At 50.1% G+C, this 22,690-nt stretch overlaps 2 protein-coding genes across 5 annotated transcripts in view; both read right to left on the bottom strand.

The window, feature by feature from the left end:
• Positions 1 to 679: 679 nt before the first annotated feature.
• On the bottom strand, positions 680 to 6,575 carry pim2 (Pim-2 proto-oncogene, serine/threonine kinase). Its single transcript, XM_088928833.1, has 7 exons — positions 6,241 to 6,575; positions 5,680 to 5,786; positions 5,272 to 5,322; positions 3,871 to 4,091; positions 3,603 to 3,772; positions 3,336 to 3,512; positions 680 to 2,770 (listed from the first exon to the last, which is right to left on the bottom strand). Exons 1-7 carry the CDS (start codon positions 6,302 to 6,304, stop codon positions 2,622 to 2,624), a joined length of 939 nt encoding a protein of 312 aa, XP_088784959.1. The 5' UTR covers positions 6,305 to 6,575; the 3' UTR covers positions 680 to 2,621.
• Positions 6,576 to 11,459: 4,884 nt separating this feature from the next.
• Positions 11,460 to 22,690, bottom strand: part of otud5a (OTU deubiquitinase 5a) — a 59,844-nt gene continuing 48,613 nt past the window's right edge. For 2 of the 4 annotated variants that reach the window (XM_088928789.1, XM_088928809.1), the window contains exons 6-9: positions 17,021 to 17,209; positions 13,068 to 13,272; positions 12,328 to 12,444; positions 11,460 to 11,902 (exon numbers count right to left, since the gene is read on the bottom strand). In XM_088928789.1, the coding sequence (XP_088784915.1) occupies positions 11,781 to 11,902; positions 12,328 to 12,444; positions 13,068 to 13,272; positions 17,021 to 17,209 (633 nt within the window). In that variant the 3' untranslated portion in view covers positions 11,460 to 11,780. The remainder of the gene's footprint in view (positions 11,903 to 12,327; positions 12,445 to 13,067; positions 13,273 to 17,020; positions 17,210 to 22,690) is intronic. The other 2 variants (XM_088928800.1, XM_088928819.1) reach the window with 1 other exon arrangement.

Raw genomic sequence — 22,690 nt, 5'->3', positions numbered from 1 at the left:
ACAGCACCACTGATCCCCGTCCTGTCCTCGTGAGACAGTGCTTTCCTGCCAGAGGCCGGAATCGTGCCGAGGTGTGACTGTGAGCACACACCCACCCACCCCGCCCGTTTCCCCTTTCCGGTGGAGGCGCGGCGTGCACGGGTGCCAGCTGGCAGGGCTGCCGTGCCCGGGAGTGGCAGCAGGAGCTCCCGGCCTGCCCTGCCCAGACCAGAGCGTGGGCGTGGAGGGGGGGGTGGCAGGCTGGAGAATAATGGACTGTTTCCTCCTTGCCTGCTGCCACCTCACCCTGCTGTAGGCTCCACGCCGGCCATCCCGGCGCAAAACATTTTCCCAACACGCTCAGACAGCGTGCCTTAATCACACAGCCCTTAAATGCGTGTCTTTTTGGTCATAAATGGTACCGTGCAGCAGCATGGAATCATAAACAAGCCGGTTTTGTGCCGACTGGTAGGTCTGTTATCAGCGCCTGTGCTGGGGACCAGCGTCATCTCTGACCCCTCACCTCACCGCTGGAAGTAAAGAGGTGCAATAGGCCTTGACAGTGAGCACCAAAAACAGAGGAGTTCAATCATATCTCCTGGGCGTGAAATTGTTCCAGCGTGGCACACAGTTACGAATAGTACGAGTTAGGTCAACAAAAGATGAGTCAGAAATGATATGCACACATCCATCTTGTAGATTTTTTTAAAAAAAGGTGTCTTTATTCATCAGATGGAGAAACAAATTCTCCCTGACATTTTTAAAAATAAATAAAAAAACATTTCTGAAAGCTCCAAAACCCGCCCTTTAATTTAATGAACAAGTGACAAATGTCACATTACATCATGACAATACACAAGTATTTACAAGAAACAATAGATCACTAACCCCAGTATTTAAACTAAGATTAAAAATTCATATGGGTTTTTCAAAATGCCTTTTCTCATTCAATCCCAAAGCAATATAAGGTGTAGAACCAATGAGGACTTTGGGAATTGAACCACAAACAGTTTATTTTCCTGTTTTTTAGAAATCAGGAGGTTACTTGTGCTAAATATGTTGGAACGACAATGATGCATAAACTGCCTGGCAAGTGCCTCAGGCAGCACAAAGCAGACCAGAGTGAAAACTACTGCACAACAGCCAGCAGTGCTTCTCCAGTACTCCTAGATCTAACCTGCGGCACGCTTCCGTGCACACGAGGCCCCTCCGTGCCTTAACCTCACCACTGTGGCACAGCGCAGCCAGTTCACAAACAGAGGCGGAGTCTGGAATTATAGGGCGCACTTGGCACAGCTGCCTGTTCGGTGCACAAACATCAGCACACTCACATGTTACGATATTCAAACACAATCCTGAGTGATACTTGGCACCAAAAACACAACAACAACTAAATTCCATCTACACACCTGCTTTCAGCTCTTGCTCCGTAACATTCCCAGCTATGTGTCTGGGGGGGGGGGTTTGACAACAGAATGATTTCCCCCCCCCCACCCACCCCCCACTCCAGAAGGAGAGAAGGACTGAAGGGGTTTTATTTCCTTAAACGTTAAAATAAATTTAAAAAATGTGGAACTCAAAGCCAGAGTTAGAGGTCCTTGGAGTGAAAATTCAGAATCACAAATATTCAAAACTGCCAAAAAAACCCCCCCCAGAATTATTTAAAAAATATTCTTGGTTACCCACTAATCGTACTTTTAAGGAATTTAAAAGGGCAACAGGGGATACAAAAGTCAGATTGATTTGGCAATAATGTCTGAACAAAGAGGCACTCTCTCTCTCCGAGTTTGGGAAGAACTGCAGGTGGGGAGGACGGACTGCACAGCAACAGGGAGAAGCCAGCAGTGTACTAGTCCTTGTGTGACTGCCGTTTTCCTCCTCTTCAGCCATCCCAAGCACTTCCCTGGGGACGAGGGCAGTCCAGATACTCAGAATTCAAACTGAAGGTCAATGAAGTCCCGAAAAAACCTCTCTTCTTCCAAAGTCTTTGGAGCTCCCACCCATTACCCAGCAGGGGTGGGAAGAGGACACAGGAAGTAGACGTCTCCTCTTAAAACGAGGTACCGGAGCCGCAGCCTGTAGTTACCTGTAGAACCAGGTCGTGTCACAACGTACGCAAAGTCACATACAGCTTCTGAACAGTCGATTCTCAGAGTCCGATTCAAGGAGGAAGGATCTGGACATGCGATTCACCACCACAAACAAAGCAAATACACCCCTTACCTCCCCAAAATACTTGAATAAATATTAATAAGTTACAAAAAAAAACAAGCACTACAGCCATAATAATCTGTGGTCACACGGCCATTAACAGATCCGACTGGGCTGTGCATTTTGTAAACAGTTGTAACATTCAGTATCTCTAGTCTGTGATGATTGTAAATACTCCCCTCCTCTCTGATTGCAAACCCTGAACAGTGTCCCTTTGGCTGGGATGTCGCTCTGTGGGAGAAGATTCCTGGATACTAGCCACAGTGTTTCAGCCTGAGTGGCTCTGTTGCAAATAAATACGCTTCTCAAAATCCCCAAAAAATAAATAAGGGTGTGATTCGTAGTGGGATGGGTGGACTCAACCGGAGTGAGGACCACAGAATCAGGCACGTCCAGCATCCTTCTCCCACTCCAACAGCGCGCGTCCCAGCTCACAGGCTGGACTGGGTAGGCAATTCTGCCCCCTGCAGGTCACTGTACTCCTCCGAGGACTCCATCCAGGGGTGGAGCAGGATCTGCTCCAGGGTTGGCCGATCCTCAGGCCGGAAGGCCAGGCACCAGCGGATCAGGGACTGGCATTCTATGGGGGAGGGAGAGGAGGAGGAGGTCAGGTCAGAGCAGCGCACCCCTGTCCCTCAGCACTGGTCACTCAAACCCCGAAGAGGAGGAGGTCAGGTCAGAGCAGCGCACCCCTGTCCCTCAGCACTGGTCACTCAAACCCCGAAGAGCCTGCGAAACAACCATCACCTACAGCAACAGCAGCTAAAAGGCAGGGTGGGGTTGCAAATCACTGAGCAATGCACCTAAGCAGTGCTGGTCACAATCACCAGAATAAGTGCTGCCTCTAATACGAGGTCATTTTCATCCAACATCAAACCACAGCGCAATCTCTCCCTCAACAGCAGCAGCTCCATCATATGATCAGCTGAATGAAACTGCCGCCAGTCTCATTGTGGACAGAAACGCAAGATGATGTTTGTTGTTAATGCACCGGGAGAGGTTTAATCACAAGACCGAGGCGGTGTCAGAACAGCATTCAAATCCTTTTTTTTTTGTTTTGAGCAAAAAGTCCCACATGACCCTGGCCTGGGCCCCAGATCGTGGTGCCAGTCACACCTCTGGTCTCGCGCCGGGGGGGGCCTCACCTTTGGAGATGCGCCGGGTGAAGTGGGGCTGGGCGTCGACGATCTCGCGGTCCCGCTCGAAGGGAATGTCGCCGCACACCATGTCGAACAGCAGCACGCCCAGGGACCAGACGGTCAGCGGCCGCGCGTGGTAGCGCTGGTGCAGGACCCACTCCGGGGGGCTGTACACCCGAGTGCCTGGGGGGACGGGACACTGGGGTCACACCTCGGAGCGCCCCACCATGCGGGTGCGCGGAGGAGCCGGGGGGAGGCCGAGCCGGCGCTCACCTTCGAAGTCGGTGTAGAGCGTGTCCTTGAGCAGCGCCCCCGAGCCGAAGTCGATGAGCTTGACGTCGCCGGTGCGCGTGTCCACCAGCACGTTCTCGTCCTTCACGTCGCGGTGCACGACGCCCCGCGCGTGGCAGAACCGCAGGGCCTCCACGATCTGCCGCAGGAACCTGCCGGAACAGTGCACGGTCACACGAGGAACCGCCGGGGGCGACTCTCCCTTCCCCGCGTGCGGGGGTCGGACGGGGGGGGGGGGGGGGGCGCGTACCTTTGCGCCAGGGGCTCCTCCAGGGCCCCCCGCTCCGTGATGAAGTCGAACAGGTCCTGGCAGGGCTGGGGTCTCTCGAACACGATGAGGAAGCCCTGCCCCGGCTTCTCGAACCAGTCCAGCATCCTGATCACGCCCCGGTGGGCTGGGCCGGACCCGGGACTGCCCCCCAGCCGCAGCAGCAGGGCGATCTCCATGGGAACGAGGTGGGGCTCGTTGGGCTGTGGAGCAGAGCACTGCTGGTTAGTGTCCAGGCTCTGTCTGAAAACTGGGCAAAATCAGGTGCCAGCAAACAGCGATCATTGCTCAAATCAACAGGCTTGTTCTTCTAAAGAGGCTAGGGTTACCTTTCCTTAGGCTTCTAGACTAGTTGTCATTTATTATAGGCTAAATCATAGATTAATTAAAATGACCTGACTTGAGTAAGCCCGGGGTATTAGAAGAAGCACAAATGATATGTTTATCATTTCTACAAAATTGAGACGTAATTGATCGAGTGTAGTATTAGGTGACTGAGGAATGTTGCAGCTGTACTCCAGACTGAAAAACCATGCCTTCACCTGATCTAACCACTGACGTTGGCAAGCAGGATTCAGAAAGGTAACAATCAGCGGCTTTATTTAGCCTGAGAAGCCCCATTGATCTTCAAAACAAGGTCTGACGCGTTGTTTTGAGAGTCTGTCCGCTCGTAGGAGTGCCTGTGGGGGCGGGGTAAGGGGGGGGGGGGGATTCCGTCTCACTTCTCGCACACGCAGAGTTTCCACATGGCTTTGTTTTGTTATCGGACACCCCCGGCGCGTCACTGTGACGTCACTGCCGAGAAGGCTGCTGCTCGGAAGTTTCCAGCAGGGGGAGTCCGGCGACGGAACTTCCTCCCGACTCCCAGAAAACTACGTCAGCGGCCAGGTATTCCCGAGCCGGGCCCGGACCAGTCCGTCCGAACCCGTTCTGCAGACGTTTAGGACTTCAGCTTAAACGTGCTACCATGCGCTTTTCGACTGACAACGACTTAGTTAGCTGCGGTTTGGCGGCAGTCTAACACCGTACCTCAGCACAGGTAAAACTTTTTCTAAAAAAAAAAAGGAAAACAAAACGTTTTCCATTAACAAAAACAGAAACGCCTCCCTTTGCTCGCTCTCGACCTGTTCTAGATTTCCATTCATGTTTCATTCAGGCTATAGGAATTGCGAAAGCCTAGGCAAACGGTATGTCACCGAGTTGCAGGACCCGCCTATGAATACAAGTCAGCTCGCTTCATCCGAAACCTCGCAATTGAAGGGAACAGGTTTAGTTTCGACGCCCCGGGCGGCCAGCAAACATTCCCGGCATGGGGGAGCTAAAAGGATTAGCCTGGTAATCAACGGCTGAAAAAGCAGTGTTAAGCATCTTAAATGTCCTTACCAGCCGGGCCCACTGCTGAACTCTGTCACTTGAAATCTGTTTTATGGCCACCTAGAGAAGGAAAAGGGAATTTAGTCATGCAGAAAGCTTGATCGATAGAAAATGTAAGATAAGAAGCTGCAAAGCAGACGCCATTGTATGAGGATTGTACTGCAGCGCGAACAAAGTTTACTCGACTTCTTAATCGCATCAACATACGAGATTATATTTACTACAAAAGAGGCACCGAGCATCTGCAATTACAAGTTCACGAACCTCAGTGCCAAAGAAAACAGCTGTTCGCTTCCCCCTTCCAGCTCCAACTTTTCCCATTTACATATGCAAAGCCCGCTGCGCACACTGCGCCAACAGCTGAGCCGTGGAAATAAGGACGTGTAGCTTGTGCAGCTCAGCAGAAAGTGGACTCACCTGCAGCCCGTCCGAAAGGCGCTGTCCCGCGAAGACGGAACCGAACCCGCCGCTTCCCAGCAGCGGACCGACCTGATAGAGCTTCTCAAAGGGCTCCTTCGGTGCAACTGGAGAGCAGAGCAGGACTCGGGTCAACCCAGTACAGTACACCAGTCACTCGAGTCACCCCAGATACAAAAAGCCCACTAAATCTTCTTCGGATGCACGGTTATAGCGACACCCCAAACTATTTTCGTTTTTTCACACGAGTGTTTCCTGCCAGAGAGCCTAGCTAAGCTACTCGGGAGTAATGTTATGACAGCCGGCAGCAGCTGTCGTAGCGTTTTACTGCGAAAGGGTGACGGTCCAAACGTTACTGCGCACACGTTAACAAAAACCGAAGAGATGCACAAGGTATTATCTTCTATGCTAACACCTAATTGTATAAACCTATTGCGAAAACGTGCAACAAGGTTGTTGTTGTTGACATGTTCACATAAACCCCCCGCAGCCAATAGCATTAAAACTGATTTTCATATTTTTAAAAAAGCGTCCAGCGGCGATACAAGCTGCATCCCATACCTTGTTTGGCTGCGAGTTCATCACCCTTGTGGACGAAGATCTCTTCGATGCATTTATCCAGCATTTTGGAAATTCTCCGAGAGCGAGACGCCGCGGGTGATTATTTAATACCGTCCCAGTAGAAACACCCAGGTCTTGCTTTCCAGTTCAAGGGCAGTTGTCCGTAATCTAGACACACACGCAAATCCGGATAATGGAAGGGAGGATAGATCCAATGAGAGGTATATTCCACCGCCAGAAAACTCCCAGCTGTGAGCAGAAAGAAGTTCAAATCGCTGGCCGCCGAGCAAACACACGCCGAACAGCTCCAGCCTCCTCCAACCTGAAATGACTCCTCGGCTCGTGTTGCTGTTTTTTTTTAGTAAGTTTACATTTGTCGCCACGCCCCTACCGCGCCGTCCCTCCAATCACCGCCGCCTTCGGGGGGGCTTTTGAATCGCCGGCCAATCGGAGGCGGGCGTGATTTGAATATTTGAATATTCATGAAAGAGCCGAACAGGTACCCCGAAGAGACGTTCTTAGAACCCAACCGTCCAGCTCGAGTTCCGGTAAGCGACCGCCGTGCGGTGCGAAGGCTTGCGGTTTTGATAAAAATGATTATGCTTCTTTTTCCCTCCCCTTCCACGTTTGCTTCCTTGTAAAACTCCTCAGTATACCTCTACGTTTGCTAACGCGCCATAAAATATTTGTTTTACGCTTTTGCAATGAAGCTGAAAAGTTTTTGCAAAAACCTTGTTGAAATATCCTTTTCCCCATTTATTGCATTAATTTAGCCATTTGTAAGGCGGGAGGTGTAGCCGCCTGTTGCTTTTCACTTTAAGGGGTAATTAGGACTCATTGCACGCACAGCACATTTTAAAGAATGCCATTTTCAGAGTGTTTATGCCTAAAAAGGGCACAAGAACCGAGTCGTTTGTTTTTTTCCCCCAATATGCAGCCTGGAATTAAGCAGTTTGTCTCGCTGCAGCCCCCTCCAAGCTTTCCAGCTTTTAAATACACATTCTCTATCCTGACCTGCCTCCGGTTACCTACAGTTCACGTAACATTTCTTTTATCAGACTGGCAACCAAACGTGACGTTCTTTAAAGTAAAATAAACCATCAACAAAAAGGATGGTTTATCATTTTTTATCCAGTGGTTAATCCAGCTCACATCAACAAAATGAAACATTAACTTTGTCTTCCCCAACCCATAAACCTCAATCCACCCCCTGCTCCCAGCCTGTTGAACGACCGTGTTTCTGGCTGTTAGCGTTGTTTTTATTGGTTAATAAGGCACGTCAGGCTACTAGAGAGTGAAACAGCTGTTTTCGTTTCAAAACCGGTTTCCCGCCACAGAGGCGGGGAAAGGGTTAACACAAGATTTGCACCTGCTTGAATGTCGAGATAAAAACGACTCAAGGACCCCGAGCTAAGTTTACCACTAAACACCAAGTTTTAAACTTCAAGTCTCCTGCTAGCCCTTCAGAGTAAAACGCACTGTTGTTGCTTCCCTTAGTAGTATTTTTACAATTAACTCTGCTGGGCAGAAGATAAAGAAGAACGTTTTATTCAATGTGAACAAAATAATGCACGCATGGCTTTAACACTGCGACATTTTCCAATTGCTATTAATGATAATATGTGGAATTATCTTCAAATATTACCTAACTTCCAACTCGAAAGTAAAGTAGATTTTATGGATCAAAATACTCTATTAATAAAAAGAAAATTCAGGTTACAAATAAGTCTTTGAGAAACACCCATACTGGGAGTTAAGTGCGGAAAATATCCTAAAGGAAAATAGATTAGTCTTGTGCGACGAGGGCAACACTTGAGCGCGTCTGTGTGCAGCGCCCCCTAGTGGTTGCCGTATGTGGAGGTCGGCCTGCAACTCGGATTAACCGCTTCAGCGAGCTCTCCTGGCAGAAACAACAACAGATCATAAGAAAAACAACATGAGTCAAAATGAAACTCTTATCATATCCACATTGAGATTAAAATCGCTGATTTGATTTCCCAGGCCCCCGAGTCAGCGCTGCAGCGTGTGGGGCCGTCCCTTCCTGCCGAGAGGGCCAGGCTGACGAAGACAGCCCAGGTCTCGGGATCAGTCAGCGCCTGGCCTGCTGTTCTCGTTTCTGGCTAAGATCTAAGATCTGCAGAAAACCACAGCCAGCAATGCTGACTTCCAGTTACATAATGGGTGGGGCAATGGAGTCTCAGGAGGTGTGACGGGCAGGGCAGTGGAGTCTGGGGGGGGTGCAGGGAGGGGCAGTGGAGTCTGGGGGGGGTGCAGGGCGGGGCAGTGGAGTGTCGGGGGGGGTGCAGGGCAGGGCAGTGGAGTCTGGGGGGGGTGCAGGGCGGGGCAGTGGAGTGTCGGGGGGGGGGTGCAGGGAGGGGCAGTGGAGTCTGGGGGGGGTGCAGGGCGGGGCGGGGCAGTGGAGTGTCGGGGGGGGTGCAGGGAGGGGCAGTGGAGTGTCAGGGGGGTGCAGGGCAGGGCAGTGGAGTCTGGGGGGGGTGCAGGGCGGGGCAGTGGAGTGTCAGGGAGGTGCAGGGCAGGGCAGTGGAGTCTGGGGGGGGTGCAGGGCAGGGCAGTGGAGTGTCGGGGGGGGTGCAGGGCGGGGCAGTGGAGTGTCAGGGAGGTGCAGGGCAGGGCAGTGGAGTCTGGGGGGGGTGCAGGGCGGGGCAGTGGAGTGTCAGGGGGGTGCAGGGCAGGGCAGTGGAGTCTGGGGGGGGTGCAGGGCGGGGCAGTGGAGTGTCGGGGGGGGGTGCAGGGAGGGGCAGTGGAGTCTGGGGGGGTGCAGGGCGGGGCAGTGGAGTGTCAGGGGGGTGCAGGGCAGGGCAGTGGAGTCTGGGGGGGGTGCAGGGCGGGGCAGTGGAGTGTCGGGGGGGGGTGCAGGGCGGGGCAGTGGAGTCTGGGGGGGGTGCAGGGCGGGGCAGTGGAGTGTCAGGGGGGTGCAGGGCGGGGCGGGGCAGTGGAGTGTCAGGGGGGTGCAGGGCGGGGCAGTGGAGTCTGAGGGGGGTGCAGGGCGGGGCAGTGGAGTGTCAGGGGGGTGCAGGGCGGGGCAGTGGAGTGTCGGGGGGGGGTGCAGGGCGGGGCAGTGGAGTGTCAGGGGGGTGCAGGGGGGGGCAGTGGAGTGTCAGGGGGGTGCAGGGCGGGGCAGTGGAGTGTCAGGGAGGTGCAGGGCGGGGCAGTGGAGTGTCAGGGAGGTGCAGGGCGGGGCAGTGGAGTCTGGGGGGGGTGCAGGGCAGGGCAGTGGAGTGTCAGGGAGGTGCAGGGCGGGGCAGTGGAGTGTCAGGGAGGTGCAGGGCGGGGCAGTGGAGTGTCGGGGGGGTGCAGGGCGGGGCAGTGGAGTGTCAGGGGGGTGCAGGGCGGGGCAGTGGAGTCCTGAGCGGATGAAAGGGACTCTTTCACTTCACACAATTTGAGCACCTCAACAAAGCGCTGCAGCATAAAAGGAAAAGCGATCCAAAGGCTGAGGAGCACCGTGCCGGCTCTCCCCCCCTCGCTGTCCCGACGAGACAGGTGCGGGCTGCAGCCTCCTGCGGCCCGGAGCGAGTGGCAGGGCGGCTTGGATGCCTCAACACGATGAGCTGAGGGAAGAACAAACAAAACACAACGTGAAGAAAGGTTTCTGTTGCCCTGGAAACACAAACCCAGCTCTTCCTTGACATTACCCCATTAACACAATGATGTAAGTTAAATCTAAACCCCAAGAAGCACAAATGAAGAGCATTACAGCACCCAGGTGAGCTTGCGCATCATGCACACATTGAAGTCACATACCTGGGCTGGGCCGGGAGACTCCATTCAGCCTCGAGAACAGGGCGACCCGGAAGTACTTCTGATGAGGTGCAGAGAGATTGTTGTAGGCGAATACACTATGAACTGGGAGCATGTCCTGTCCTGCTTTATAGAAGTTGCATGCATTCACAAAAAAAAAAATCCAATTGTGTTACCTTTCACCCAGTAACGTTGAGGCAGAAGGATATGCTGAACACAAAATGTTAAGGAAATCCTGTGGTTTTGTGGTTAAGAAAATGAAGTACTACTTATAGCAGTTGATGGAGGGCTCTGGGCTCAGCCACTACAAGGGCACCTGTGCGCCCCAGCTGACACCTCCCCAATCACACACATTCCTGGGTTTCCGAAGCCTGGAACAAGGGAACACGTCACCCCCTGACACGGGCTTTGCAGCCTTGCCTACCTGTCCAGTTCAGAGATGCCCTCAGATTTCACTCTCCCAACAAGAAGGAATTTTCAAATGTTATCGCACCTGGGTCTCAGAGGAACTGATTAACTTTGGAAGCTCATAGCCTTATTTCTAATATACCAGGAAGCCACTATAGTGCAGTCTCAGAGGGCGAAGGTGGGAAGCTTCCAAGATGTGGAAAAATTCTCCTCTTGGCAAAGAACACAGGCAGGTTGTAATTCAAGGGTGTTCAGTCCTTTTCCAGGTGGGGCCAGTGTGTCGGCTCGGCTCTTAACCTACATCAACTGATTGTCGTCTAGATCAGACAATTTACTAGTTTCTTCCAGCCCTTCCCTTGTACCATTCTTTACACTCGGACAACCTCTTGACCCACCAGCCTTCTAACCGCTTGTGAAACAAAATTGTAAACCATTTTTTCCCCCTTCGTTTCTGTAGTCTGGCTGTTGTTGAGAGGTTGGAGACTCTCGAAGGACTAGAGATTACAGCATGGAGCAGCAAGACGGCAACTCCAGGGCAGGGTTCGTGCTGGACTTTACAAAACATCTGCCCTCTGACCTCTGCGTCCGGAGCAGTGGTTCCCAATCCTGGTGACCCACATAGCTGCTGGGTTTCATTCCAGCCCACGCTCATTAGATGATCTAAGCCTTACTTGATCTTAACTTAATTCACCTCAATGGAATCTTTGCCTTTTGTTTCTAGTCAGAAGTTTGGGATTTATTTCACTTACAAAACACAATGGTTAAAGGTCCAACATGCTTAAGAGCTGGGAACAAACAGTTCACATTCATCTCATTTTTATTAGGTCAATGAGGGGTTTGCTGGCGTGACTGAGGGTTCGGCTGGAATGAACACCAACAGGTGTGTGTGTCACCAGGACCAGGATTGGGAGCCACTGCTCTAGAGGCTGTGTGACTAACGCAAGAGGGAACTTTACACGGGAAGGGGGCATTCGACAGTCCTGTAAAGCCATCTGAAAACCCCATAACCTGTGCGGTCATCAGTAAATAATGATACGTTTTATTCATACAGGTTTTCTTTTCTTTTTTATTCCAAGAAAAAAACAAGTGTATTTTTTCATCCCAAAAAAGAGAAAATAAAACAAAAATTATATTAATCATTAAGAAGATAAGTATGACATTATTACAATTTTCTTTTTTTTTTCCTCCTTGATGTCTGTTTATTTAAACATGCACCTAAATAAGTCCGATGGTGTCTAGGCATTAGAAAGGGCCGGGGGCTGGGTTCGATAATGTGGAGGCGTGTGGGGGGCGGGGGCGGGGAAGCGAAGACCAGGAGACGATCGAGATGGGCGACTCCGTTCCTGCTGCAGCTGCGGAGGCCTCGATTATCAACTGCTGTCCGGGGAGGGCTCTCTGTGCATGCTGTTCTTCTTCATGCTGTCGAGGTACTCTTGTTGCGACACGGCCAAAACCGAGGCCAAGATCTCGTCGTCCTCCCAGTCCGTTAGTCCTGAGGGCGGGAGAAGAGATGAAGATGGACGCCACTACTCGGCGCGTACTCTTTAAAACTGAGACACCGGGACAGCGTTGTATTTTTTTTTAATCGGAGCAGAACATTGCAATTAACCTCTCGTAGAGCTGCAGGTTAGGAAGTTCCTTGCTCAAGCTCCCATTTAAATTCATGAGGGTCAAAATAAAAGAAAAGGTTTTCTAGTGAATCCACGCACTTTCATGCTCAACGCACAATTGAGTGATGGTGTAAGTACTACATACTTATATCGTGTCTTTTTAAACATTTCCAAAGTGACAATGGAGGACCCAACAGCTCTGAGGAAAGAGTGGAATGTGTTCACTCATCCTGCTTCTAAACCCGCGAGGTGGGCCCGTGCCCAGTGTCCACGCCCCAGTGCCAGCCCGGGCCGGTCCTCTCCTTACCGAAGGCGGTGGGTGACATTTCCTGCATGATGGCCCGGTATTCCAGGGCGGGGTAGAGGGACACGAGAGGCGACGGGGTGGCCCTGTCCGCCCCCACACACGACTGGCTGCTGGGACCTGGGTGGCAGGGGGAGGAGACAGGGAGACAAGGACAAGGTCAGTAGGGGGCAGGACACAGCCGGGTCGCGCCCAGGTCTAGGAGGAAAGAGAGACGGGTTGTGCCGAACCTAGATCTTTAAGGAAGACAACAGCACAGGTACACAGTCAGTTTATTAAAAAAAAAAAATTATTATGCAAAGGAACAAGTAATAGGTTTATTCCATCCTGAAAAGAGAAGAAAGAAAACACAACGTTTGGCTGTGGAGCCGTCTTCGGGCACCCGCCTGCACAGTTTTATTATGCCTGATAAGAAGTGGGAGACCCTGACTTCCAATGTGGGGCACCAGACTGGAACTTTGAACAGGTGGGCCTGCACCTACACAGGCCCTGCCCTTCTGGAAAGTTTCCCCACTATACGTGGACGAAAACCGCGCAGACTGTCGAGACGCTGGGCATGGCAATGCACTACGTAGCATGAGAGGTCCTTCTGGCTCATGGTGCTTTTGTCCACACTCTTGTATAACTCCCAGATTTATTGAAGACCAAATGCACAGCTCTTTTCAGGGCCGGGGTTGGAAATCCTATTTCTACGACGTCCCACCGAGGCGCAGGGCCGTGGGGTGCTGACAGGAGGGGCTGACCTGGCGCGCAGGGCGAGGGGGGCTTGGGCAGCATGAGGGCGGCGCCCGCGGGGGAGGGGGGCTTGGCCGCGGCGTCGGGGTGGGGGTCGGGGTGCTCCGGCGAGGGCGCGGAGCTGCGCTGCCGGGGGGACCGCCCGCTCCACTCCTCCAGCCCGCTGGACGCCGCCGCGGTCGCCGAGCTGCAGGTGGCGCTGGCCTTCCGGGGCTGCAAGAGGAGAGAGACGGACAGGACAGAGAGTGAGGGGGGGTTGAGACTCCATCAGAAGCACGCCCCCCCCCCCCCCCGCGCTCCACGGTTTCACCTTAAGGCCGCTGTGCGCTCAGGCTGAAATAAGGGATGACTGAAATGCCTATCCCTTGAGTAACTCTGCTGCAGGGCAGACTGCATTTACGAGAAACCCTCTGCTTAAGATAAAGACATCTGAGCCCTTTCGCAGCGAGGCCACAGTTTCAAGGTGTCACCACCGCTGTTCTGTAGCTACGCAGACTCATTTCCAAAATCACAGGGCTGGCGTGACCAAGAGGCTTCACAACCCTTGAGTTGCACTACATCTTCAAAAGATCACAGCTTCTCAACCTGGTTAGCACGTTTTCACAACAGCAGCTCAAGGTGTGAAGGAGGGGGGCATAGCTTTTTGAAATGCAAGTTATCAAAAATAAAAACAGGAAAAACATAATATTATACAACAGAATCCTGTCATATCAAACCCTTCCCATGTCTGTCTTTTCATTTTTCAAATCTTATCCACCATAAAATTCAAGGACGATACTTTCTTTCTTGCACAAAGTAAATGCCGTAATATCTAAAACAAGCTGATGGGTGTTTATGGTTTTGCACTTAACGTGCTGTCACATTACAGACAAGAAAACTTTTGAAGATTCTTTAATTTCACTAGTGCATTATAAAAATCATATGCACTGAAAGCTCTTCCTCAATAATTTTCCAGGCTCCCTGCCTGCTCTGATTGGACATGTGGGCCTACAATAAATCCACACTGTTGCTCACAGTCCTTTAAAATGAATTCAGATCAGCTCCTGTAGAGCTCATTTTGAACTCAGTATTTACGGGAAAGCCTGGTGTTTCACTGAAGACTGTCTGAAAATAATGGTGGTCAAGGTGGCGGTGTGGGGGGTACGAGCTGGTTTAGTACAACCTCCCGTCTCGAGCGTCGAGAGAATCCTGTGAGATCGCACCTGCGGCTTCATGCTATTCTTAGGTTTTTCTTTTTCACCTTCTTTGAATCAACTGGTTTCTCGTAAACGCAAGGGCCGATGTACTTACAGAGAGCAGGTTTAAACAGACACCTCTTGAGACGTACCAAACAATACAATTTTTGTCGACAACTGGACAGGATTACAGGGTTCTTTTGAACTCGCTTTGTAACCATCAAGTTGTTGGAAGACTATCCAAAGATAGCATGAACAACTAAGTCATACACACATTTAATATTAGCACATCATCCACTGGACAAGGTAACACCCTAACTAAATCTGCCTATACTGGAAGAAATGTTATTTTAACATTAAATACCCAAACCGCACCTGATTCTGCCGTCAGGTAAACTGCTGTGGGTAAAATCCTCAGTCAGTAGAGGAACATGATAGCTTTCTCCAGTACTTCCCAGTGAACCACAGTGACTGACAAGAGAAAGTCTTTTGGCAGACAGGTGCTCTACATGTCGAGAAACTATACTTGCACCTAGAGATGCTTCTTGGACTTCTAGTGGATCACTGAATGGATTGCAACCAAAGTCCTAACTTCACTAACTACAACTGTGTGGAAAATATGCACTATGTATTAGCATAAAGTAGCCTTTAACAGAATTGTAAATCAAATTCAAGTCTTTTTCTTGCTAATTCTTGCTTCCTTCTCATCCTGCTGTAAATGAAATGTTCAGCTTTTGAAAAGAATGTGACAGCGGTGGACATTGCTGGGGAGCGCCTCTGTCTGAAGGAGTTAAAAGAATTTTGCTGTGCTTTCAGGATTGTAAGAGAGATCATTTGTAAGAGTTCACAGAGCACTGGCACTGTGATACCTTGCTAATGAGAAGAGCAAAGTAGTTTGCATTTCTAACACTTAAAGGTTCTTTAATTTTCACCTAGCATTATAAAAAAAATACACTGAATGCTGTTTCTCAATAAGTTCATGCCTCCCTGCCTGCTCTAATTGGGCATGTGGACCTACAATAAATCCACACTGTTGCTCACTACCCTTTAAAACAAATTCAGATCAGCTCCTGTAGAGCTCATTATGAACTGTGTATTTACGGGAAAGCCTGGTGTTTCACGAAGACTGTCTGTGAAAAACGGGGGTCAAGGTGACGGTGTGGGGGCTACGAGCTGCAACCTTCCGTCTCGAGCGTCGAGGGAATCCTGTTTTCTTAGCTTCCCTGAATCAATCAAGTTCTTATATATTAAAAACAAAACAAAGACATTACACAGAACAGATTTAAAGAGCACAAAGGATACGATCTGTTGCAACTATTTCCCAGGGTTACAAGGTTCATTTAAGCAACTCATGCAATGTAGCAAGATGCCTTAATAGCATCACGGTAAGAAGCTTCATGAGTTCTGTCATGTGAGTGTCAGAGACACTTTCATCCTGGTCTAATCATGGCTTCTCTGTTTGTAATGCCTGAAAGTGAGTCATTAAATTATCAGTGCAAACTAGAAGAACATTATTCATGCACTGGCTATCCCTCAGGAGGCCCTTTGTCTTCCATGAACCCTAAAGTGAAAGATAAGACCAATATGAGCTGTTGGCTTGCTTTCCCTTTTCTTTGACTTAAATCTCCCCTGATTTTAGAACTCAAAGGTAAGTTGGTCCTTGGGTACTCTGGTCATAAACAGTCCCTTTGAGACTGAAGACACCACTGATATAATTTGTCTTTAACATTTTGTCCTTCCTTGGCCTGGTATGTCCATTGGCCACTCCTGTGTATGTCCACATCACAAGTTGTTCTTTGAACTATTTTCTTTGCTTGTTGGTGAAGAATAGCTGCATCTGCTTGGAATATCGTGCCCTGCCAAGAAAGCCTTGGGCTTCTAATCAATAAGCTCATTGATCATTGGTCATTTTTATCAGACCACTTCTGATGTTCCTTTGTTTGATATCCAACCTACTCTTTGCAAGCATTTTGTGATTTTTCTCTTGAGATCAGGGTCCCAAAAGTAGTAACAATTTTCGTGAAAAAGACCTCTTTTGACAGGATCCTTCAGTGCATCAGTGTTCAGTCCAGCAATCATGAGCTCCAGTCGTTACCCTAATTCTACTAAACCAGAAAGGATCAAAGCTAAAAGGGCAGTTACAATGCAAGATATTTTCTTTATTACCTTTATTGTTCTTTGGGTTTTAGAAGATGAGACTTGAAAACCAAGATACACCCACATAAGCATTCATATGAACAGTCAGCGGATTAGACAATTAGGATTAGACAATTTTGACATCGGTAACACCAGAACAAAATAAATATTCTACTTCTGAAAGTTTACGGGCTGCCTGTCACCTAAAATCAGTTGGATTTGGTCCCATTTGTTAGGACACGGTCTTGTTTGTGCAAGACTGCCTACTTTTCACTGCGGACTACTGAGCAGCAGACAGCTTTGGTGCAGATGGTACTAGCTCGTGCAGTCACACAGAGGGGGGTAAAGCTAGACGATTACCCAGGCTCACATTAGCCGTCATCAATCACTCGACCATACTGAACTGCTGACACCAGTGAGTACAAAATAGGATTCTTCAGTTCCAGTCCTGGAGCAACAGGAAAGTCTTTTCACTTAAATGAGACCATTTTCTCCCCCCCTGAACCCCTAAAAAAAGAGATTCAAAGAGACTCCTCAAAAAAAACATACTAGACATCAGCCGGGGCTTGAGAAATCCTGGTTATAGCACATGATCTCTGCACGCATGCCAGGAGATCGTAAGCCATGCCAGCACTCCTGTGCCCTCTCACCTGCCGTGCCTGCTTCTCCTGGTCTTGCAGCCACTGCAGGTAGGACTCGCGGGCCACCTGCTCCTCGATGGCCTCGTTGGTGGCCTCCCAGTCAGTGGCCCTCTTCTTGTCCTCCAGCATCTGCTGCTCAATCCACGACTCCTCGGACGTCTTGATGGCGTTCTTCATGAGGGACTGGTCTGCGTACTGCTGGGAAAGAGAAGGGGGAGGCGTCAGGTTGCAGTGGCCGGAGCCGTTTCCGGAGCTTATTGGCGGAACAGGGCTCACAGAAGGTCCCCCCAAAATCCAGGTGCTACGTTTGGAGGAGCCAGATCTCGCAGCCCTCTGTCTCCATGGCAATCGGCCGTGTTTACACATGGAGTCAAACGCCTCCCGGTGCCGTGAGAACATGTCCAGGAAGGCCGTCTGTACCACCTGTCCCCACTTAACAGGTAATTATCTCATCAACTCCAGGTTACTTACACCCTGCCCTGCCCACGGTCAGGCAGTCCATCATTGGGCTTCCTATTGATATAGGCAAGTTCTCTTGGCACTAACCAGCCCAAAAGAAAGAGCAGAAATCTGTCTGATTCAGTTTGACTACATGATCCCAACTTGAAAGCAGGAACTGCAGGGCCAGCCGGATCCGTCAGCCCCGTTCTTACCACAACACCTTAGCAACCAATCGGACCCGCAGGACTGAGCAGCATCCCTGTTTATCAGGTTGGCTCTCAGCACAGCTTCCCTGTCCTGCTCTGTTCTGCTGTGCTGTACCGTCCCTGACTTATTCAGTCCGGCTGCACAGCGCATACCTGCGTTGTCTGTCCTGCTCCTACCTGCACAGCGCATACCTGCGTTGTCTGTCCTCCACCTACCTGCACAGCGCATACCTGCTTTGTCTGTCCTCCTCCTACCTGCACAGCGCATACCTGCGTTGTCTGTCCTCCACCTACCTGCACAGCGCATACCTGCTTTGTCTGTCCTGCTCCTACCTGCACAGCGCATACCTGCTTTGTCTGTCCTGCTCCTACCTGCACAGCGCATACCTGCTTTGTCTGTCCTGCTCCTACCTGCACAGCGCATACCTGCTTTGTCTGTCCTCCACCTACCTGCACAGCGCATACCTGCTTTGTCTGTCCTCCTCCTACCTGCACAGCGCATACCTGCTTTGTCTGTCCTCCTCCTACCTGCACAGCGCATACCTGCTTTGTCTGTCCTCCTCCTACCTGCACAGCGCATACCTGCTTTGTCTGTCCTCCTCCTACCTGCACAACAAATCCCTGTTTTGTTTGTCTTCCATCCGACTGCACAGTGCATCCCTAGCTCTCGCCTCTCCACTTAGCTTCACTGGGATCCACTGAGTCCACTCTGCAGCCTGACATATAGAGAGCTCCCTGCTATAACTTGGTGTGGCAGTATTATCTGCTTTTTCGGGAGCCCGTGAGCAACTAGGATCGAATCCCAGCTGGGACAGGGAGAGGTGCATGCATGCATTGCATTTGTAGGCTCAGTGTGACACATCATGTTTCCAGGGAGTGCAGTTCTTAATTAAGGAAATACTCTCAAAATACTGTGAAAGCACAGAGAACCATTCTGAGAATCACAAATGGCATTGGTTCCAAAACTTTAGGCTTTACCCTTATTAATATAGAATATACACATTTTGATATTATCAGTTTCGGAACACAAAATAGTTAAAAAAAAACCTCTCTTGTTCTTCCCAATGTATCTACATCGGACTAATAATGTTCAATCTGGCAGGTGTTTATTGGTAGGGAAATTAAAAATCTAGAACATCAGTGCCATCTTTCACTGTCCCTAACAATTAAGAACAAAGCCCACCTATGGTGAACAACTAGACAACAGACTTCAAGCAGCAGAAAAGCTGAGAAAACTGTGATCTCTCTCTGCTGGGCAGCAGGGGCTTTGAAGATCTTCCCTAGCTGCTTCGCTTTAGCAGGATGCAGCTAGTGTGCAAGCAATTTCGCACGCCTGTAACACGATCCGCCACAGATGAGGCGGAGAGGAGAGACGAGCTCACAGTAACAAGCCTGCGCAAGAGTGGCCAACCTGCACGTAAACAGCAGAGCTTGGACACCCCCCCTCCTCCCCCAGCCGTTCAAATCATAAATCGCCAAGCTCTAGGGAGCCCGTTAGCTTCGGCCGCTGTGCTCTGTTCCCATGGCAGGAACTTCTCTGCCTGGCGGCAGGAACATGTGCTTCTCCTTAGGGTGGCAAGGAATCTGACTGCGGGGGTGACAAGCCGGCCGAAGTGAGAAAATCTACAAAAAACTACGGTGCCCAAAGGAAGCCAAAAATCACTCCTGCCACAGTGATGTCATTTAATAACAAAAGCATCAGCTGCAAAAGTGCTTCTGACTGGGCTTCCCTCGAACGGCACTGCCGGATTCCTGCGGAGTGTGCCGCTTGGCTCATGCTGTGTGCTCAGTGCTACTGTGTTGTCTGGCGGGCGGCCAGCAGGGCAGGGCTGCGTGACCACGATGGCAGCTTGCTCTGCAGCGGAGACCCGGGCTGAACGCGTGTGCGGTCCTGGGTCCACACGCTGCCCTCACCTGCGGCACAGGCCGCTGCAGTGCTGGCCAGCCCAGGCCACACGCGGCCTCCCATTTCTTTACGATCTGGCCGACAGCTTACATTTCTACTGATTCAGACAGCTGGGCATTTCCCTCAAAGGGGGCAACAGCAGTGCTCCACCTGGAAGTCGAACCTACAACCTTCTCATTCTGAGATCAGAGTCCCGACCGCTCACTCCACCGCACGGCTGCTCTAAGGGACACTAGCTAAACCCTGAATGTTCCACGTATTTGGTGACCGAGAAGTCAATCTGATTACTTTCTTACAGTTAGTCACATAGAATCAGCAGTTGATCATTCGAAATACTCCCTTCATTAAAGGTGCAACTTGTAAAATGGTTTGGAGCCTGGGTAGAAGTGTGTATTCCTGGGTCAGTGAACCGTGCGGCATGGACCCCGGACACTACAGCACGAGACTTTGCAGTGCACTTTGTGTCCCATATGCTATGTGTTGGTGTTGTTATATCAGAGAGAGGAGAGCTGGACCTTGCTACTCAGTTGTGGCAGATACAATAGTACAGTCCCTACGTCTGCCCATTTAATTCAGGTTTGGAAGAAATGCAACGTGTGACTATACTGCAAGAGCAGTAGGTTTATAAACCTTAACCTCCTGTCAAAAAAAAAGCCAAGTCATAAAGTCTTTCACTCTTTCTCATCAAAAAAAAGACTGAAGCAAACTGAAGCAGCTGTGAACATATTCAAATTAAATCAAGATGTTACATGAAGTAGATGACTGGAGAGAGATGACTGAGCACGACAGTTTGGTTGTGAATTCTGCTGACCCGAGAATACTCAGAATTTGCCGATAGTATCAGGAATTGTACGACACAGGCAGAAGTAGTACTAAAACTGTAGAAGCTGAACCAGTATTTTGCATATCATATGCCTGCTGTGCTGGAAAAGCTCACACTGTGCTTCTTGTAACACTGGGGAGAGAGCTAGCAAATCCGAGTCCAGACACACTCAAGACTGTACAAGTGTCAAAAAGGCCCTTCCCTGGCAAATATGTTTGAGGCACGAAAGTCAAATTTAAAAACACATTGAAGTAACCTAGAACACCTAGAACGTTTTCTTCTAAGAAAAAGCATTAAAACCCTAGCATGAATATTTGTCACATTTTAACTTTTGTAGGGATGAGGAACTCCAGGGTGAAAAAGGTGGTCTTGTATTAATGCGTACGAACAGGATGCAAGATTCAGAATTATTTCCGCGCGCGGCTATGGCCCACCGCCTGCCGAGGCCGCTTCTCTTTCAGAAACACAAAATTACGCAATGAGACCTCTGTTGAGCTGCTCGTTTAATTTGTCCCCAAACTGCCGTTTCTTCACTGACATCCCTATAGCACACTAGTAACTTTGCCAAATTCCAATATTGTCCTGCGGTTTTCAAACCGGGTGCCCAGGATTTGTCCGGGACCATGATATGCTATCTGCTGAAGCCGCGGGAACATTCTTCCCAGCGCCCTCTGGGGCATTTCCTTCCTCAGCTCTCGAGCGAAGGCGAAGGATAATGGGATGGAGCCTGAGCCATGGGTGGCGGTGGGGTGGAAAACACTTCCTCGAAAACATGCCCTGTCCTTCTGGGCCGTGAGCTACGTGCGCTGGGCGCACTGCTCCCCTGACGCCTCCCTGGGACATCACGTAGGCACAGTAATTGCGGGTCTCGTCTGAGAAGCAATGGAATGGCAACGCTGAACACAAACAGCTGTAACAAAAAGCTCGATAGGCTGCAGCCCCTGGGGTAGCACTGTACTGTTAACCAGTCTTGACTGAAGAAGAGGGAGGGTCAGTAAGTTTGTGTGTGTGGCGGGGCGGGGGGCTGGAAGTCAGGAGACAGATAAAATTGCGGTTTGAACCCTGCTGACCTACTGTTGACTTATTTTGACCGAACAAAACCTAATTCTTCTTGACTCACATACAGCATAACTGAACAAAATAGGGCTTATGCAGTGTTACTCATCGAGTACCCAATGAGCTATGCAAAATACTACAGAAATACTTACTGCAGAAAATGGAAGCATTTCATTTGCTTTTGAGTAAAAATTCAGTGTGTTGTTTTTCACTCGTAAAAAGGGGACTAAGATTTGCTTCCCCATGCTTTCTTTTAAAAGGCACGCCCGACCTGGCTAGTCCCTTCATTATTCATATGAAAGAAGACTGCAGAATAGCCTTGAAGTCCAGGCACTAACTACACTGCCTCTTACCAAAATCAGCACAGGTCAGAATGAGTCCTGTAATGGGCACACATGTGCTTCCCATGTGACAGCTCCTGGGATGTAGATGGTATGGTTTGCCGATTTAGAAGCTCTTTGAGTCTGATCACTAGGCACAGCTTTGACACAAACAAGACAGTGTGCCGCCGTACGGTCCCTCAGAGGAGCCTGTCCTGCCACTCCACAGTGTGGAATGTGGCTCTTCAATGAGTTCAATCTCCAGCTCTTTGATGTCTGTGTGCTCAGGAAAAAGAACAATCCTGTACAAGCTTTCTTTGTTTTAGCAGTCCTGATTATCTAAAGAGTCACACCCAGCTGCTACTTTGTGGCTCCTTGTTTCTTTGTAAACATCGGCCACACTCCTGCAACCCCTCCCCAGGGGCTGAGTCACAGCCCTGTCCAGAGCTGCACAATAGGAATAACCAATCTAGTTTTAAAAATGCCCTTTAGTTTCTGGGATGCAGCCCTGTGAACAATGGAGGTGACACAAAATTCAAATCACCCTTGGGCATCAGGCAGCCTTAAACCTCTCATGCAACTCTGAGTGTTTGTGTGCGTACGCACCCAATCGATGACATATGAGTGGCATGACAAACAAAGTAACACACCAGCTGGCTCGTGACTCGTAAAAATAAAATGGGACTTAACACGACAATATGATAGAAACAGGCTGAAAGGCCACGTCGGTTTGTTTTTCACTTTCTGTTATCCCACAGATGGACGGACAAACGCATTGTGAGTCACATCAAACATCCAGAGAGTCACACCGATAGAAGGCAGAGCTGAAAAGCTTTGCCTTGGTTTGTGCACTTTACTGTATGGGCAGTGTGAGCTCAGGTGGGTTTCCACTGCGGACAGCATGCCCCCCACTCCCCAGCTCTTAGA

This window comes from Atractosteus spatula, chromosome 2 (assembly GCF_055471065.1).
Source record: "Atractosteus spatula isolate fAtrSpa1 chromosome 2, fAtrSpa1.hap1, whole genome shotgun sequence".
Lineage (NCBI taxonomy): Eukaryota > Metazoa > Chordata > Actinopteri > Semionotiformes > Lepisosteidae > Atractosteus > Atractosteus spatula.
The sequence above is the reverse complement of the archived record's forward strand: the minus strand, read 5'-3'. Positions and strand labels throughout refer to the sequence as shown.

What these genes read in the sequence shown, in the direction of transcription:
- pim2 (XM_088928833.1), bottom strand. Translation starts at nt 6,304, where the DNA reads ATGCTGGATAAATGCATCGAAGAGATCTTCGTCCACAAGGGTGATGAA. An exon ending in GCCTTTCGGACGGGCTGCAG is followed by an intron (nt 5,323 to 5,679) that starts GTGAGTCCACTT and finishes TTCCTTCTCTAG; the next exon opens with GTGGCCATAAAACAGATTTC. An exon ending in GCTCTACACCGACTTCGAAG is followed by an intron (nt 3,513 to 3,602) that starts GTGAGCGCCGGC and finishes CCGTCCCCCCAG; the next exon opens with GCACTCGGGTGTACAGCCCC.